Source organism: Neodiprion pinetum, chromosome 1 (genome assembly GCF_021155775.2).
Source record: "Neodiprion pinetum isolate iyNeoPine1 chromosome 1, iyNeoPine1.2, whole genome shotgun sequence".
Taxonomy (NCBI): Eukaryota; Metazoa; Arthropoda; class Insecta; order Hymenoptera; family Diprionidae; genus Neodiprion; species Neodiprion pinetum.
Genome location: NC_060232.1, coordinates 27,691,580 through 27,710,462, shown reverse-complemented (window position 1 = coordinate 27,710,462; position 18,883 = coordinate 27,691,580). Strand labels below are relative to the sequence as shown.

The 18,883-nt window shown below is 34.2% G+C and overlaps 2 protein-coding genes across 10 annotated transcripts; one reads left to right on the top strand and one right to left on the bottom strand.

Moving 5' to 3' along the window:
• The first annotated feature begins 129 nt into the window (after window positions 1-129).
• ohgt (E3 ubiquitin ligase component cereblon) lies at window positions 130-3,360 on the top strand. The gene is made up of 7 exons (XM_046637087.2): window positions 130-306; window positions 656-765; window positions 923-1,252; window positions 1,391-1,643; window positions 1,783-1,928; window positions 2,074-2,270; window positions 2,433-3,360. The coding sequence occupies exons 1-7, from the start codon at window positions 252-254 to the stop codon at window positions 2,638-2,640; spliced, it is 1,299 nt and encodes a 432-aa protein (XP_046493043.1). The 5' UTR covers window positions 130-251; the 3' UTR covers window positions 2,641-3,360.
• A 906-nt stretch (window positions 3,361-4,266) lies between these two features.
• Cnot4 (CCR4-NOT transcription complex subunit 4) lies at window positions 4,267-18,638 on the bottom strand. 9 transcript variants are annotated; one of them, XM_046637080.2, is made up of 16 exons: window positions 18,544-18,638; window positions 16,772-16,854; window positions 15,892-16,188; window positions 15,222-15,363; window positions 14,786-14,905; window positions 14,239-14,504; window positions 14,028-14,137; window positions 12,590-13,204; window positions 9,747-9,944; window positions 8,875-9,212; window positions 8,510-8,809; window positions 8,133-8,403; window positions 7,592-7,705; window positions 7,230-7,483; window positions 6,654-6,798; window positions 4,267-6,528 (listed from the first exon to the last, which is right to left on the bottom strand). In XM_046637080.2, exons 3-16 carry the CDS (start codon window positions 16,119-16,121, stop codon window positions 6,521-6,523), a joined length of 3,111 nt encoding a protein of 1,036 aa, XP_046493036.1. In that variant the 5' UTR covers window positions 16,122-16,188; window positions 16,772-16,854; window positions 18,544-18,638; the 3' UTR covers window positions 4,267-6,520. The 9 variants fall into 9 exon arrangements, with proteins under 9 accessions (XP_046493036.1, XP_046493037.1, XP_046493038.1 ...); XM_046637081.2 differs by having other exon boundaries at window positions 7,592-7,723; window positions 8,208-8,403; XM_046637082.2 differs by having other exon boundaries at window positions 8,208-8,403.
• Window positions 18,639-18,883: the final 245 nt, after the last annotated feature.

Below are 18,883 nucleotides of genomic sequence, written 5' to 3'. Positions count from 1 at the left end.
TCAAAATACGCGCGCTTTTCTAATCAATACCGTTAAAGAGGAATATTATGATTGGCTAGTATTCTCGTAGCATACAAATTTCAACCAATTGAAGTATCTGAACAATTTTTTGACACTTTTTATCATAACCACAAGTGAAACGGTGTGAAGAATTCGGCGTATATGCCGTAGATGAAACTGCTGAATTTAATGCAAGATTTTTCCAATTTTATCCAAAAATATTTACAGTTAACCACATTTAGAACCCAGTTATGAACTTTGTAATGGAGACAGACGAATCCAGTGCTTCTGAAGAGAATAATTCAGGTAAATGCAACAATAATTTTTCTGATCACGAAAATTTCCACTTGACATTCTGCAATAAGTTCAAACTGACGAAAATGTAATTCTGGTAATGAAACATAATTGTTGTCCTTTTGAAAATTCAAAAGAAAAGGAATACTCGATGAACGGGTAGAAAATATTTACATCTATGTACCTTAATCTACGTTTTACTTTTAATTACGTTTTACTTTTACCTAAGATCGTCCCAATTCTTACTTCAAATTTCAAAGCATTAGGAATTTTGTAACACTGCATACCTTTCAAATATGTTGTAGACACTTTTACCAGGTTATCTATTTCAATTGTTTTACCTATATTTATGATTTTACAGATGCATCATACATTGTGGAAGCATCTGATTCCGATGAAACCATCGAAGACGTGGTGTCACTTCCATCCACAGATAGCACGTTTGATTTAACGCTACCTGCAACTCACTCGGTAAAGTGATGCAAATGAGACATACTCACTTTTAAACTTATGAAATAAATCACAAACACTTCTTTTCAAAAATGAGTCAACTCATAATTGCATGTTTTATTTGTGTCAAGATTTTTATCAGCATCAATTTTCACCTTCATCTTTTTCACCTTCTCAGTATTTGGGAAATAACTTGGAGGAGCTGAGAGGTCGGACTATTTTGGATGATGGTATATATATGAACCTGCCGTTATTAGTAAAACAATCGGTCATTTTATTCCCTGGTCAAACACTGCCACTAACTGTCCATGGAAGAGATACTATCGAGATGCTCCAAAAGTGTATAGACAAGGATCGAACTTTTGGTGTTGTTTGCTTGGATCGTGACAAAATGATCCCTATTGGAACAACAGCTGAAATTTATCAATACAAATCAGAAATTCAATCATATGGGTTTAGGGTGAAAGCAAAGGGGAGACAACGTTTTAAAATATTGCGTCTAATACAGGTTTGTCTCTACCGAATTAGTCATATTTAACATCTTTACTATCTATGATTTACTGACTTCAATCGGTTTGTATAAAATTGTTTTCTGGCGATTTCACAACATAGATACATTATTGACAACATACTTTTCTTATGAAAGGGCTCGGGCAAGATATCTGCTGATGTTAAAATACTACCAGAAATATCACTTGGACCACCGTTATTCGACGAGCGATTAGTCAGCTTGGATCGCCTGAGAACACCTCCCACTAATAAACATCAAGCAAAAAGACGGCAAATATTAGATAGATATGACGCAGTAGCAACTCCTTGGCCATCCTGGGTCTATAGACAGTACGATTCAAGAATACTTGCAATCAGAATCAGGCAGTTTTTACAATACATTGAAACACGTTAGTTTCTTTGCTATTAGCATATGACAAAAATTATCATAACCTCTGACAGGAATATGATTGTCTTATAAATGGTTATTTGGACTTTATGCAAAGTATTTATGAGTACATCAATGTTGATTAAATTATTCTGGTTTAGAGGGCAGTAGTATTCCGGAAGATACAACAGAATTATCATTTTGGGTTGCTCAAAATCTACCACTGGACGACAGCGAAAGAATTTTATTACTGGCCTATAATTGTGCCATTCCTAGGTTACAATGGGAGATCAAATATCTGGTCAAGGTACATTAATATGGAGTAGTTAGAATTTTAACCAATGGAACATCACTAACCAATTTCCAATCGATATCTCTGAATTAATTCTGTCTCAAACAATTTACTTTCCTTATTTTTTCCATAATTAATGATACTAATTTGATTCATATAGGACCGAGTTTTCACGTGTTCCCAATGCAATGAATTCATTGGAAAACAGTCTGACATATTTCCTATGAGTAAAGAAGGGCCGCAAAATGCTTACTGTAATCCTGCCGGAATTATTCATGATACGGTGACTCTATACAAAGCTCAAGGCCTGGTACTTAGCAGAGAGGAGCCGTGTACCGATTTTAGCTGGTTTCCAGGGTATAACATTTGCTCTTATACTTATTTGTGCCAATCAATATTTTTCATCGGTTAAATAAAACTGCTTGATCTCTAAGTACTATAGATCATTCTTCAGCTCTTGCAACTACATAGGTAAATCCTGTAAATAATTCAAGTGAAATTAATAAAAGTTTTATTCAGGTATGCTTGGACAATAGCTTCATGCAACTGTGGTGTCCACATGGGATGGAAGTTCACAGCAGTTCAGAGTGATCTTAGACCTGTGGCATTTTGGGGACTTACTAGAAAAAGCTTACGATCAAAAAAACTTGGCGCAAAAGGACAATACTGGAAAAGTAGAATTCAAAGATATAACAATTCCGACGATTTTTTGACATGGTCTGAATAGTTAATGACAATCATAACCATAATCATATATGATTTAGTACTCAAAAAATTAATACAGATAATATTATATGTAAGGGTGAAAGCTCTAACTCATTCCGATTTTCCATTGATAAGTTTTTACCGTAATAATTGAAATATTTTTTCTAACAAAAACAGAAGCATCAAGTGCAGTTTATTAGTATATACTACAGCAAAGGGTGCACCGTTATGGCACAGTTTATAAAAAGTTACGAATTGTTTTTGCGATAAAACGATGCTGAATGTAGGATTATGAAATATTACATACATTTTAAGCGAACGTTATACGATCAATGTCTAGTTCGCAGCATTGTACAGTACGTTACGATTTCTAGTACAGGTGGTGAAGTTATAACCCACAATTTCTGTAAAATAAAAATAATACTATATTTTTCGTCATAGTAGGCATAAAGTACGTTCAAATATGCACCATTTGCGGGCGTAAAGTTGAATTTTATGCCCCAGGTATGAAACCTACTATTTAACCCATTCGCTTTTTTGTACATTATAGTGTACAATCTTGATTTACGATTTTCTCGATATATACTGCATATTAAATAATTGTAAAGTATATGAAATAGAGGTCAAATTTTCTGACAAATCGATTCCCACTATTTATTTTGTAGAATTATTCTCACACTGCAGGAAAATCGCAAATTTGGAACCAAACTAAAGTTCTGAAACATACCAAATCATTTCGAAATCGTCCACAAAAAGTGTTTCTTTATTTTTCTTTCTCAAATAATGGTATTTTGAGTAAATATTTTCATTTTAAAGGGAACGGGTTGATATATTTTAGGATCTATTCGTTCTGAAATGCTGGATTGAGTATCGCTTAATTTATTGTAGCTGCCGCAAAATATTTAGCTGCTCACAATTAGAACTTCGTTTACTGCAAGTATCTAAAAGTCGATACATTAAAAGTGATTTACGCAATTTGATACTGTTGAAAAACGTATGAAATTGGTGAATCTCAAACCCTTTGTAAAGTTCAATCACGTGGTTCCGTTTGTTAGTAACATATTTGTTAGGAAAGTGTGCAATATTTTGTAATGAATAAAACAACCGGTTTTCATCTGAAACAAGTTACACTTATTAAAATTCTTGGAAAATCGAATAGAAGAGTGCAGATATCATTTTCAATTCTGTATAGCGCCAGGAATGAAGAATTTGTTGAAGTTAAAATTTATATATGAATCATTATAATAAAGTTTTTAAAAGGCCTGTAAACATCCTTGAAACCTTTACAATATAAAGATTTGAATAGTGTTTAGTTTTTCAAGTTTACCAAAAATAAATCCCAGGAAAACATTCGTTATTCTATCTTATTAAATCCGCCGCTAGTCTACATCTCTCCCGAAAGTCAAATTCCTTTTATTACCTTTTATTGGTGGAAGAAGACGCCACCAGTAATAAAATTACAACATAGTTGCATAATCAATTTCAAGAGTTTGCCGTAAGACTGTTCCTAACAATGGTAGCGAATATAGTGATCTATGAGTTAGCATAAGTTTTTCATCTACATGTATGTACAATTCGTGACTGTAAATGAACAAAATTTCATTCATCAAGGGTAAAGGTACTTTGATAAATACTTCGAATCAATCGATTAATTTTTGCTCTCGCATATCGTATATTTTTCGATTACCTTAAATCAATCAATAAATTTATAATAATCATATTTCAATTTTTCATTCATTCGCTTGTGTATCTATTCGTTTGCGACATGACATTAGTCATCAAGATCGCTACGCGCTCATTCAATATTGTGTAATTTCAATTTATAATCATATTAATAATTAGACGCTGTCTCTTGTTATTTTAATAATTTTATACAAATTGCGGACCGTGCTGGATGATTGTAGAAAGAAAAAGCTCAGCAGCTGTCCAATCTTTGCATGTCCGAAGTACACATTTGCTTTTTTTAGGTGCTTTTCTTTAATACCATATTTTTAAGAGGTCTTCATTTTGTTTTCGCTCGATTTTAATACTGCACAACTGTCCTTAACGTCCAGTGTGCCAGGTTCAAATAGAGCGAATCAAAACGAAAATTGTACATCGCGAATACAAATTGTGTTTCTGCCCTTAACGTTCAGGATACTCAACTTGAATGCAATTTGACCTCTCTCTTCATGCTCAGCGTGTTTTGTCAGAAACGAGAACACAGGGTAGTGTTTGAAATCAAGGAAAAATTTTCAAATCATAAGCCCAATGATTATCAGCTGTCAAAGTTTATCAAGTCTAAGCCAAAGTATATAGAATAGGTTTTTTATAATTATAAATTATCGTATAAATTTGTAGTGGTTATTTTTCTATGTTCTGTAAAAATTCGCAAAATGTATAACCTTGAGTTAATATCGTGATTCTAATAGTATGGCACTAAGTATCACTAGTGAATTGTTCCAAAATCAATTTTCCTTGATATTGTCCACTATAGCCCTGTGGTTTCCTGTTCACAAAACTTCTCGACAATTCCTTTTAAAATTAAAAATTTTCGGTACATAAATGTACAGTATACATATGCAATGTATATACAATATACACACATACTGTGCCCTCCACCGAATGTCACCACACACAGCTGTCTATATCTTTTCCTTGATCATTGGTGAAATCGCGGATTAAATTGGATAACTACTACATACTCTGATATCTATTATGCCATAATTTTGGATTCACAGGAAGAAGGAAAGGTAGGAGAGATTTGATGTAAACAGTTAGTCTTGATTAATGTCTAGAACCATGAATAAATACAGAAATACCACTAGGCTGCTCTGAATATTGAATCAGGAAAATGAGGGACAGGTACGTAGCAAATTAAATTGCAGACTGAACTTATGCAGATCGCCACTGGAAGATGTGATGTTGTGTTACAAAATCAGATATAATAAGTGACCCTTTTTCAACCTTTAACAAATAAACCAGTGCTTTCACTAACACTGTTATTCAATTCCTGTAATGGCTATACAATCAATTATTATCAATGTTTAGATTGAAATAAGTGCCATATAACTTACAATTCAATTGTGCTCTTTCTTTACTGTTTTCACTGTTGAAATAGTAAAAATCTATTATACTTCAACTTTCTCTGATACTGAAATTGGCAAATCTGACTAGGTGATAATCTGTTTCGATTCTTTGTTGGCTTGTCACAATCAAAGCCGTGGACGTTCTTCACATCGTCAAAATTGTATCAAGAATTTGAATTTAAAACTGTCTGAAGACACGTTGAATGCGGAAAGAAGTGAATAAATAATCAGAATAAAATCGAATATTACTACTTGTTTCAAATTATGACAACTATTTTCTGGCTTTAGAATAATTTGCTGATTACAATGGGTTGAAAAAGTAATTGTGCTAAGTGTTTTGAGTCACTTTTGGCAATCCTTATTGACTTGAACTTGTGAGTTATACTCTATTAATGACTTTTGCTTTAGTAAAGAAATGCGAAAGTCTCAAAATGCTTGTAATAATGTCAATACAAATACCACTTTAATATTGCACAATCATCGCAAATGAAATCTCTGTTTCTAAACTTAGTTCGAATACCTTCGAGAATATGCAGTAAAATGTCTCAGGTGTAATATCAGTAATTTTGAATATACACTGTTTAAATATAACCTTATCCGAAGGTGGATCAACATATGCTTGTAAATCAGGAAAAAAAAATTGCTAAAATAGTATTTCTATTATTTTTTGCATTACCAAATACACATTGGCTCGAAGCCAAATCAAATATTTCTGGAAATAGATATAGACATAAGTTAGAAAAGGTACGTCACCAGCCACTGGCTGTTTTTTACACTCTGATGCCTGCACTATGTATCGCATGGTATTGGTATGTCCGCCTGTTTTCATGATGTTTACAAGTCTGCAACAAGTGATAAACTTCTTTAATGACATGATATTTGATTCCACTGACCGTTATGTTACTAGGTCTATCCTCAATGGAAATTTTAGTTTCTAGTAGGTACAACATATCGTATAATAACTCACTTTCAATCTCAGATCCGGCAGAAATAAGTTTAGAATGCGATTGTGTCCCTGAGCTTGGTTGCTGACCATTGTGTGGCGCCGAAGACGATGGCGCAGTAAAACCTGGTGGTGGTTGCATTGCCCAGTGTTGGGGCTGGTTCTGCTCCTAAAACGAAGAATAAATTAATGTTTCAATATTTGCAAGAGTCATTTTCCAAGATTGGAGCTCAATAGACTCAAGGTGTGAAAAACTAACCATAGACTAGAGAAAATCGAGAGCTAATGTATTTGAGAATATTTTTCTATTCTCTTAACACATTTGGAGAACATACCATACCATTTTATCTTACAATGATCGAATCGTTTTTAAATTCCGAACTCAGGTACACGTATTTGTCAATAAGATCACTTACAAGAATCTCTATTGATTTCAAAATGTAGTAGGCAAGTGATAAGTATAATATTTCTTTGATTAATAACGGTATGTGATTCAATTTTTAATTAAGTTTAGCATTTTATGTGCCAAAATATCAAAGTAATTATTGAAAGCCAGAAGGTTATCAACATTTTTCGGTACATTATAGATTTTCAACTGACCTGTTGTGTTGTATGAGATGATGTGTGCGGAGACTGAACGTGAGGGAATTGCCAAGTAGCTGTCGCCTGGAAAGGGACTGGTCTAGATGAGCTAACAATAGCTGGATCAATTGAAGTCCAGTCAGCATTTGGTCCGATGTTATTCCACCCTGTCTTTTGGTGTAGAAGCTGTTGGTGGTATTGCTGTTGTGGACTGCCCACTTCGCACCAATCTTTTAAGTTATACACAGCATCGCCGGCACATTTACCAACGCCTGAATAAAGAGCATGGTTTTTTATTGTTTGTAAAATCATCATTCCGTAATGTCTACTTTTAGAAAGTTGAGAAGGTGAAAGAGAACAAAATAAGAGACAATCTATACCTTGGGAACGAAGTAGCGGGCCACCATTGGGCAGAAAAGTATTTTGCTGTGGAGTTTGGGCACCAGTTAACAATACCCCAGATGAGTGACTCATGAATGGCAGTATCTTACTACCTGCAGACATAAGCAACTCTGTAACACAAACACGAGTCCATGCCATTGTACATTTTTGCCATATTGTAAATATCTACAACTACAATGGATATAGCAGTTTATTGTTAAGAGGTAATACCTGTATCTTATTGTCACAGTTTATATCTAAAATCACTTCAAGTATACAGCTTTCTGACTGTTTCAGAGTCGATGATGGAAAATAATGATCAAATAGTTTTCAGCTACAATTTCCAGAACTAAAAATTGATTGCCCGAAAATTTTGATTCTTCATAGTCAAAAGGGTCTGGGTCAGCTATAAGATAGATGCATTCACAGGGACAGAAGAAAAAAAAAAAAAGAAAAAACATGGAGCATGTATCCGTGGATAATTTAACGATAGTGACGATTTTATTTGACACGCGCTAGCGAAAATTAATTATTATTTACCGGAAAGAACATTGTTTGTGGGAGCCGGTCGCGGTATACCCAAACCAAAGGAGTTCATGTGATTTGGAGCCGAACCTGGAAAGCCTGGTGGTGGTAGACGACTGCGCTGTCCAAGATTGGTTGATGTAGCTGCCGTAGGTGCAGGGCTTTGAGTACCGCTAGGCGGTAACAAATTTGGTGGGAGTCGAGATAACAGGGAATGTGATTGCTGCAATGCTTGAAGGTTCTGCATATGTTGTGCTTGTTGTTGCAAATGAGCAATGTGTGCCACCTATATTGAGAAAAACAAGAACTTTTAATGTTACATAAGAGTTAGAAATGAAAGCAAGAGATATTTCATTAGGTTAAAAAAGATTTAAACTTTGAGATTTTCTAACCTGGGGGAAGTGTTGTTGGCCTAAGCTCACAAGGCTTTGTTGTTGCACTCTGCTTTGTTCTTCTCGTTCTCTTAGCTGTTGTTGTTGTTGCTGCTGTTGCTGAAACAGTCTCTGGTGCTGCAGCATTTCATTTTCCATCAATTCTGCTAATGCTTTTTGAGTCTCATGAAAAGGATCGAAACCCAAATCATCATCAGCCTTTATCTCTGTATTTACTTCACTATGATGTTTATTTAAGTCATCCAACGACGTCTGACCGTTTTGTTTTATGTAATCACAATTTTCTTGATTTTGTTGCGCCTGCAAATGTATGCAAGTGTCTGTAAGTAATGACCAAACAAATGTTTCGTATTTACAATAATTACCTGCATTACAAGCCTCTGTCTCAACGAATTTTGTTGAAAATCAGCCATAAACTTCGATGCTGGTGAATCTGTGAGAAAATTTGTAGCAAATACAGTTGCATTTTCAGCCAAAGTAGCATATCTCGAATTAGTGAAGACTTCTCCATCAATAAATTCCTCGGGATTGAAAGAGACACCTGGTGAACTAGACGGGCTTGGCTTATGTGTGGGGAGATTTGTCTGAGAAGGTTCGGGTTGAAATCCAAACGCAGCTTGCCAATCTTCACTAGAGTGGACAGTAGGTAGGGAATCAGGTATCGATACCAATCCCGTACTCATCCAATCTAAATTTGTGCTCCCTGTTCAATAAAACAATTTTTGTCATTATTTTCTAAAATCCCTAGAAATATAAACATAAAAGTACTTCTGTATTAAAAAATTAATACCACAATCAAATAATTAAATCTGTATCGTATGCTAGTATTCAATAAATTAGTTATAGTGCTTTTATACAATTACTTTGATTACCCAGATAACAACGTGTGTTCAAATTTGACAGCAAAATGACAGCAATGCTTCTAAAGTGTTGCCAGCAAAATGAGAACAAGGTGTGTTCCGAAATTGCTATCAAAATCAGAAAAAACTATTCTGTGCAAGAGTTATCAACAAAAAGTCGCTCAACACAAGCAAGCCTTGCCATATTACGACATAACATGATTACTGCTTTACATTTGCTACGTAAAAATTATTCACAACAAACATTCAGTGAATTGGTAAAACGAATTGCAACTAGTGGAATAGACTTATTGTACAGACACACTGAATTATCTGGGTATCTGAATATTCAATATCAGTCTTACAGATAAAATTGGACAAATGCCTGATACGCATACCGGTTTGTGACGTTGGTGGCGTAGATACAGTAGATGATACTTTCTGAAATGTATTCGAACTAAAAAAGCTGTTGTTATCCGTTTGAAAGATGGAACGATGATTCAGTTGTATTTGCGACCCGCCATTATGCACACGGATACCAGGGGGCAGTTGCTGTGAGCCATCCTGAGATGAAGTCGTGCTTGCTGGTGATGTACCTAGACACGACACGTACAACCGCTACACTACGAGATGCGATCTACTTGTTTTAAGGTTCCTCCAGAATGCCAGAATAAACAGCTCCCAACAAAATGATACCAAATAATTTCCTCCATATTTTGTTGTTACCTTGTTTAAATGTTAGAATACTGTAATTGCTTTAATGCTATTGATTGCATCTTTGCCCAGAAAACTAATCATGTGATACAAACAAGGAAAATATGATAAATGCAAGAGAATACTAGACAGATTTCTTTTATCTTGAGATTTTAGTTCTGAAACAGATACTGAAGTACGTTACAAGAATTAACTTCTTTCAATAACGTGCGACATGTGTCAAATGCAAAAATGGAAGAGAAGCTAATTTTCTGGTTCAAAGCAAAGATAAAAATATCACATATGGGATATCTTTCTTTATATTTTGTAAGAAACATGACTAGGGTAATTTTGGAAAAAATTATCTATAGTCAAATATTAGGATTATACAACAATGACTGAAGTCAGTTAACATCACCAACTCATGGGTATCTCTACGTGCGTGCCTGTGTGTGCGAAAAATTTCTATTTTTCCATTATTTGGATAAATCGGTTTTATTTGCTAAAGTACAGAGACCATTTGCATGTAAATTAAAAATTTTGCTGATGCGACATGAATCGCAGTACTAAATTAGATCGTTATCAATTTGTGTTATTATCTCGATCTAAACAGTGAATTCATTTGGCTGTATACAAAAGTTGACAGAGATCCTCGGATAAACCAATACAATCTGTCTACTTTCAATACTTACCTGACAATTTTGTTAAGAAAAAGAGCAACAGGTCTACTAAAATCTCAAAAATTAACGATTTTCTGGGCAAAGTTCGCGTTTATCTAACTAGCCTATTCTCTGTGTAGGATAAAAATAAGCACACACGAAGACACAACACGATCAATTTTCTGATTAACTCTCTTTATTTTGGCATATTATATTTTTTTATAGTATGTATCATTCTACACTCTTCAATAGGCACTTGGCATAAGTATTTACTCTTAAAACACATATTCATATTTATAGTATGGCAGTCTTTCCTGACTATTTAGATCATAAGATCCACATTAAAGCGCATAGGTACGTTTATTAGACACTACAGAGTACTTTAAGCTTTAAAGAATAAACTGAACATCATTTTCGGAAGACCATAGATGTTTTTTTAATTATACCCGAAGGCAAAGCCTGATTCTAACCGGAAATACTGATTCTTCAATTTACGAATTTAGGAAAGAGAACGGAGGAAATTTTACTAGTTACTAGTCAGTAATTGGCCAATCGTTTGGTTTTAAAATAACAGGATCATAACTTTAATACATGATTACAGTATTCAAATGTTTTCACAATGAACAAAACGTCTGAATTATTCAGTCAGTCATAACGTATAATTGCGACCAAATACGTTTGATCCAATTACGAGCTTTCAGCTTGCAAAATTGAATATTAATCGAGTTTGCATAGGTCCTATTTCACATTGATTTTTTTTTAAATATTGCGATATATTTCACTGCTATCGAATACAACTTCCCTTGCTCTACTATGAAGAACTGTGATTGAATACTTAAGTGATTCTTATACTGTGTTTCAATAAAATTGTTGTATTTCTTCAGTTTGTATAAAAGAATATCAGGAAGATTTCTTTAAAATGTATATATTATATCTATCCTCCCCGTAGTTAGTAGAAATATGCATTTGTATAAATACAAAATTAATAACAATGAAAACTAATACTTTATGTTTTCATAAATAACAGCAAGTTAGTTGGTAAGTTGAGCAAAAAGCGTATTTGAAAATCAATTACCATTAAATAGAAGAAATTCGTGGAAATTGTAAGAAAGTCGACTACCTGTTTCTCACACGGAAATTCACAAGAAGGTTATATTTTATAGTACAGCTGAACAATAATGGCTCAATTTTACTTTATATCATCGAATGGGACTAAAAGCGGAAGTTTTTTTCAACTGCTAATCATTTCTCTGGGTCAAAATATGTGAAAAATGGTAGGTTTGAGAAACTCTTTTTTTTTTTAACTTTCCTTAACCAAGTGAATAAACTTTTTATGGAATCTCTGGAATTAAACCTTTCTTAATATTGCCCGAAAATTTTTTGGAGTATTTTTTGATTGAATAAGACGAAGATATTAAAAAAAATAGCCAATTCCCTTCGTGCCAAATGTGGCATGCTAAGCACTAAACGTTTAAATACTTGAATATCCGCACTTTATGTCCACGTACGCGTCATAGACTTTGAAATTCAATTTTCAATGTTATTTATAAAGTATGTGCAAGTGATTTTTCATATTCAAAATCAAAAATCACCATAAATGTCTAAAAACGTATGCTACTTATTCTACTAGTGTCTGACTAGTTTAAGTAAAAATTAATGCAGATATTTAATAAGGCTTAATTGATGCGTTTTTCAAGTGCTTTGATTACTATGAAAATTATGATCACTTTAATATGGCATTGTTCTGAATTGTTATTAAATCGACGCAATGGAAACCTTATATTTTAAGAAAGTACCCACTATCTGAGAAACCCACAGCGAAATACACAATCAGTTCAATAAAAGACAGTCGAGACAGACAAAAATAACGGCGAGTATAAAGAACTCACCTAACACAGCTACACTGCCAATTTCTTCGGAATCCACTAACCCTGCATTGAGATTTGTAGAATCTTCTGTGCTTGAAACAGTACTAGCTGGCGTACTGCCTTCCCTTGGAGGATCACTTTCGCTCTCAGATTGACTTCTTTCACCATTTTCAAAGACACCATTAATCTTTGGTTCGTCGTTCTGGAATTCCGATGGATTTTGATCCTTACTTTGTGTATTGTGTTGATCCATTTTACTCCTACAGCTCGACATTTGTGTATTTTCACTAACTGAATCGACCGAAGAATCGAGAGACTCCTTTTGCATGTTACTCTGCGTCTGTAAACTAGTTTGACCATTTGTTGAATTTGATTCAGACCGAGAACTTGTCCGTACTCCATGTTTTTCTTTATTCTGTGAGTTTTTGTGTTTGTTGCGTGCAGCCTGTGCTTTACTTTCACTATTACTTTTTCCTCTACGACTCAGACCTCCTTCGCCTTTGTTGTTGTTATTTTGTTGATTTATCGTGACAGCTGGGTGATTTTGCTGTATGCTTACACTTCCGTTTGTGCCATTAGATTGTTGCACCGGCGTATGCACAGGTGGAGATGGTTCTTTACTATTTGTTTGTGTGCCTGTAAACATTTTCCCATTTTAGTGGACAATTTGCATGTAATTATACTCAAAAGTACAAAAATGAAATGAAAACCTGATATTTTTAATATCGATTCGACATGTAACGGTAATATGATGGAAATAGAAAAATAAAAGGGGCAAGAGAGGGTGTCATGCTGAGTCAATTGGCCTATAGAACTTGTAGTTTCCAAAGCATTGTTCACGAGATAAGACCAGTTGAAAAGTTGCATTAGGTGCCGGCATGTACCAGTATTGAATACACGGCAGTGATTGTTCAGCAGTCTGGTTGATAGGTGTGCTGGATTACTGATGCGGGTCCTACCACTTTCGAATTTGAGAATTTAAAACAAAAGTAATTTGGAAAAACAATTTACTACAAAAATCAATCGTTACAAGAGGTGCTGAAAGTTATAACCTTTAACTTGGATGCATAGTCGAGCTCAACGAAGTAGTGACTGACGCATTGATTCAAAGACATTATCCACCCAATCTGATATTTTAAATATTCGTATCCTGCGAATGGTATCTCAGAGACCTCATGTTCTATAAGCGAATTTAGTCAACTCAACACCCTCTATTACTTCCCTAAAGGTGTACAGTTAGTTTTGGGATACCCTGTTTATCCCATTGCTTGTATGTTTTTTTATCAATCATTCATTCCTTTCTAGCTTTAAAAAATTTTGACATATAATTTAATAGATTTGACATAGTTAGTTTAGACTGCTAGTTAGTTTAGCAATATAAACTCAATAATTATCAGATCACACCTAACTAAAGACAATAATGATAAAAAAATTAAATAACATAAAACGTTCGACTTACTATTTGTCTGCCCAGGTTGTAACGAAGGCCATGCTTCTTTTGTTTGTGTATTCACTGTACCATTCTCGCGAACTGTGCTACCTGTCACTGGTGGCGATGGCGTTGGTTTTCTGGAAAAGATGTATAAAATGTCAATCATAACAAGACGAATCTACTATTTTTTTTTGCAAAATACCAAGAATGTAAACAAGATGCAAAAATTTTTATTTACCGTTGTATTGCAGATGCATGGGCGTGTAACGACTGTACAAGTTTACGCTCATACTCCTGGTGTTTGCCTTGATGCATTTCTTCCTTTGTAAAAGAAGCTTCCTGGTCACCAAAGTCATGAAGGTACATACAATCTGGTTTCGGACATGCCTGATTACGCATGAAATGCGAACAGTACTTTGTGGTCCCTAGTGACGTTTTGACCGTCCGCCCATCAACTACTATATTATTTACTGCTTCTATAGCACGCAACGCATCTTCTTGTCGCTGAAGTTGTAAAACATAGATAATAAAAAATCAGTTTAAATCGGAATTGATTGCAAAAGCACAGAGTAATATGATATGAAAGCACAGATAATATGAGACCAGTCGAAACAGTAAACAGCATAGATAGAAGTCAAAGATTCTATTGATATGTACAGGTTTGGTGTACAATTATTAAACAAGCACATTTTTTTAATAATTGACGCCAGGGTTTCAAGAGTACTTTTGTATTACTCTTATTTTGCAATGCCCTTTACATAAAACCCTGTCAAGTTGCGACTTACTTGATACGTAACATACGCCGATGCACTAGGACCCTGAGACCCTGCATAAGAGGTACTTTGATTTATTACAACTTTGTGAATCTTCCCAAACTTCCCAAAGTACTCGTGTCGCTTAAGAACCTACAAAAATTAAAGTCATGGCAGATACTGTACACTAAATTATCCCTACAAATAATGCAAAATTAATTAAAACAAATAATAAATCTTAGATGCCCGAGGATAGCACTTTAGGAGATAATAAATTAGAATATCATGAGCACAATATTGAAACACAAATTATTTCAGTTTGAGAAGTAATAACATCTAAATCTTAATTTTAGTAACTATAGACCCATAGATTTTTGTTAGGTGATTGAAAAATATCGATTAAACAAAATACCATACTTCCTCGATTCAACCGTTTGTTTTAAGATATCAGGAAATGTTCAGCACTTACGTCAGCATCTGCCAGCCGCATTGGCAAACCAACAACAAAAACAAGATTTTTTTGCACCACCCGAACGTTTGCAAGATGTTTCCTGTTCTCAGTTACACGTTGTTTTCGCTGCTGGTCTTTCAGTCTTTTCTCCGCCTTCAACCTAAATAAATATCGCTTATGTATCAACGTACATGACAATTTGTATAGAATATAAATAAAACATTGTGTTTTTACCCATTCAAAACTGTTAATTCATAATTCTACCTCATTATTGTAACACATTTAGGTTGCAATCTCGAAAATAATTATCAATGTATATTTAATGTCCTAGTATGTATGAAAATTAATCCAATTGTAACTTTTTTTTAGAGAACTGATATATCAATCCTATGGTTTACTGGTCTGCTGAAATTTAATCTGACAAGTTCAGGACTTGTGCAAAATATCAAAGATCTTCCAATCAAACTGCAAATGGGGAACAAATAAAATCCAGTTTCAAAAAGAGTATGCTTCAAAGGACTGGTAAGCTGTTGCAATAAAACTGTATTATTCGAAATTTGGTTGCACACACCTATATATGCAGAAAAGCTCTTTTGGAAGTTGGATATACAGTCATTTAAAACATTCAATCATAAATGAAATTACTAAATGATCATCTATGTACTAAATACAAATATAGTTATTATACCTTGCTATTTCTTCCTTAGTTAGAGGCTTAAAGTCTGCAGGGTTTTCAGGATATGCTTTCCGACAAGCAGGACATAAACCATTTTCATCAGTACGGATTCTGTGCCAGCAAAAACGGCAAATTTGGTAACCACATGTACACGGATAAAAGTTCAGATCGTCCACCTCCAACGGTTCCATGCATAGCGGACATTCAACCGCATCTTCTCCACTTTGATTCAAAACCGACATGCTCCTTATTGGAACTTTGCGTGATAAGTTTGGAAAAAAACTGAAGTACACTTCGAGCCTAGAGTTCCTAAAAAACAGACGCAAAATTAATCTCTTTAAAAAGTTATGAACATCAATATCTAGTTGAAAAATTTGGATTACTATAGCAATACTGAAAGGTAGATTGATATATATATATAAAGAAGAATAAAAGAAATAGGTGTATTATATGTAGTTATTGCATGATCTAAGGCTGTCTATAAAAATAGAACTCTAAGATTATTGACTACCAAATTATAGGTACGTAACGTACTGTTTAGAATTTCAATTTTGATCGCAATACATCTACCATAGAATGGAGATGTTTAGTAAAGGATGGATCTTTTACTTTGATCTCTCCTGGTCTACATGCACTTATATGTCTACGTAATTCAGTGCTTAGAAATGCTAAAATGTTAAAAAATAAGGCAATTACATTGGATGTACATCCAAATGCAATTGTGATTCTAGAAGTATCATATATTATACCATACCTATGCTCACTTATATGTTTCTCAATAACTTTATTACAATTAATTATATATTACTTTTGCTAACCGTTCAGTTCATCTCAGTAAAAAGTCTATCACTCTGACTGCAATGTCTTATGAAATAATAATTTTTTTACTCACGTTAAAACGTATGCCAATTTTTTCTATACTGAGCCAATGGTAAAGCCTAGGATCCTAGATTGAGTTCTATTTCTGATAACTACCTGAAATCAAAAGATTGAATTCTAAGTAACAAAGTAAATTTCATACTATGGTATTTCGTAAATTTTAAACGATCAAGTAATGATTTTAATTAACGATTATTGCTTTTTAGATGTAAAAATATTTAATTCAGAAACAGTCCTTCACCTTGTTCAAGTAGGACATGAAATTACTAGAGAAAGTGAGCAGTTGTATCATTGTGCAACATGCTCTACAGTAAATTTTGATACACGTGGAATAAGAAATAAAACGTAACTGGATGAATACTACTTTGTAAAACACCTCGTTATGTTAGGAAATTTAAATATAAACCATGGTGCGAGTAAACTATTACTAAATCGCTATGGTTCTGGACAAAGTGAATTTCTTGGAAAAAATGTGTCATACCAACGTAGTGAATCATTACATACAAACTAATATTTCCAAGGTAAAATGTCATATTCAGCCTTTTAATTACTTTCAAACATATGACACAATACGACAAAAGTATTTAAAATTTTTTTATACACTTTGACAATATTGAGCAATTTATACGGATTGCTCATGATTGTCACTTGGATCATCATGAATCAAAAATGGGTTACCACAATATCATCATAAAATGCAAGGATTAACTTACAAAGAAATTTTATATTCACAAGAAGCAGCGGTATTACATGGTTCAGTAGCAATACCTGTTTGTAATAATAAAAAAAATCTGACGAATTGATAGTTATTTCAGAGACTGTTGATTTTCAACTATCACCAACAACAAAGCACTATGTTTTAACACAAGTAGGGATGTGATCAGTGTAAAATCAGCACATTCACATAAAGATTACCAAGAACTGTCAGTTGCTCAGACAAAGGATACTGATCACTAACTGAAGATTTGACAAACACTGGTGGTGTAAAATGAGTCGTAATATGATTACCGAATTTATATTAAAAAACAAGGACGTATAACTCAACTTATTCAACGCATTTGAGACTCAAAGATGAGTTAAGACAACGTAAACAGCTGTTAAAACTGATGGGAAACGTCAAGTGAGAGGCACAGGAGGGGTGATAGGAAAACGGTGGAAAATTATAGAGTGGGGAGTGACACGTAAAAGAAGCGGAGGGCGGGGAAGGTAACCGAATAACACTGTGCAGCATACGAGGATAAGCGAAGGGTGGGAGGAGACCGAGAAGGGCGGGGAGGGTGAGAAAGAGGAGTGGAGGGGAACAGACCAATGTAGCTACGCGAATAACATTAACCCAAAGAAATCTCTACTATTTATTAAGACCATAAATAAATCTTGGCCAATCTATATTCCGTCAATATCCGTCGCGTTACGTTATCTACGCCCTGAATCTACGTCCGAAATCATCATTGGTGAAAATGGAAATAGCCAATGAAAGCCAATTGTTTCATGGAATTTCCAAATTAATATTCAGATATGTACGGGACGTAGTAAAAATAAGTCAAAAGTGGGACCCCTCCCACGAAACGAAAAGCGTAAACTCTTTGAAATACACAATTTTACTCGCAAAACCTTCATTGAGTCTTGAGAGCTCACTGTTTTAACCTTAACTTGGCATTCTTACCCTGAAATTTTCAACTTCTCTAATAATATCCGTGTAAATTTGGAACGGACACTTGCACGATCGTTTACCTCATTTGTATCTACCCTAAGAAAAGTTGTCTTTTCAATCAAATGTTTACTTACGTATCAACTTTTCCACTACAAATCTTTTCTTTACTGGGAAATTTTTATGGTCGACGAAAAATAGCCGTGTGCGCAGTACTGGCGCGCAGGAGCGGACGTTACCCCTCGATGAAGTACGTCAAAGCCCTCTATGGTCAAAACAAATACCAAACTCGACAACGAATAAAATCCGTCGAAATTATGTACTATAGTTTTTGCCACGGTCGTTTTTGTACTCCTTCGGAGTCGTTGATATTGATAGAATATAACCCACGAATAAATTGCTACATCGATGCATGTTTTTAAAATTTTCCCGTTCCCTTATTTTATCCACTGTGTTCATAGATTTGTCGATGATATT

Bases quoted from the DNA above. Each gene is read 5' to 3' on its own strand.
- Cnot4 (XM_046637075.2), bottom strand. From the start codon at position 16,121: ATGTCGGTTTTGAATCAAAGTGGAGAAGATGCGGTTGAATGTCCGCTA. The intron at 13,205-14,027 runs GTAAGTCGAACG...AAATGTTTACAG, and splicing joins ACAACCTGGGCAGACAAATA to GCACACAAACAAATAGTAAA. The intron at 8,404-8,509 runs GTTAGAAAATCT...TTCTCAATATAG, and splicing joins GCCAACAACACTTCCCCCAG to GTGGCACACATTGCTCATTT.
- ohgt (XM_046637087.2), top strand. From the start codon at position 252: ATGAACTTTGTAATGGAGACAGACGAATCCAGTGCTTCTGAAGAGAAT. The intron at 1,253-1,390 runs GTTTGTCTCTAC...TTCTTATGAAAG, and splicing joins AAATATTGCGTCTAATACAG to GGCTCGGGCAAGATATCTGC. The intron at 1,929-2,073 runs GTACATTAATAT...TGATTCATATAG, and splicing joins AGATCAAATATCTGGTCAAG to GACCGAGTTTTCACGTGTTC.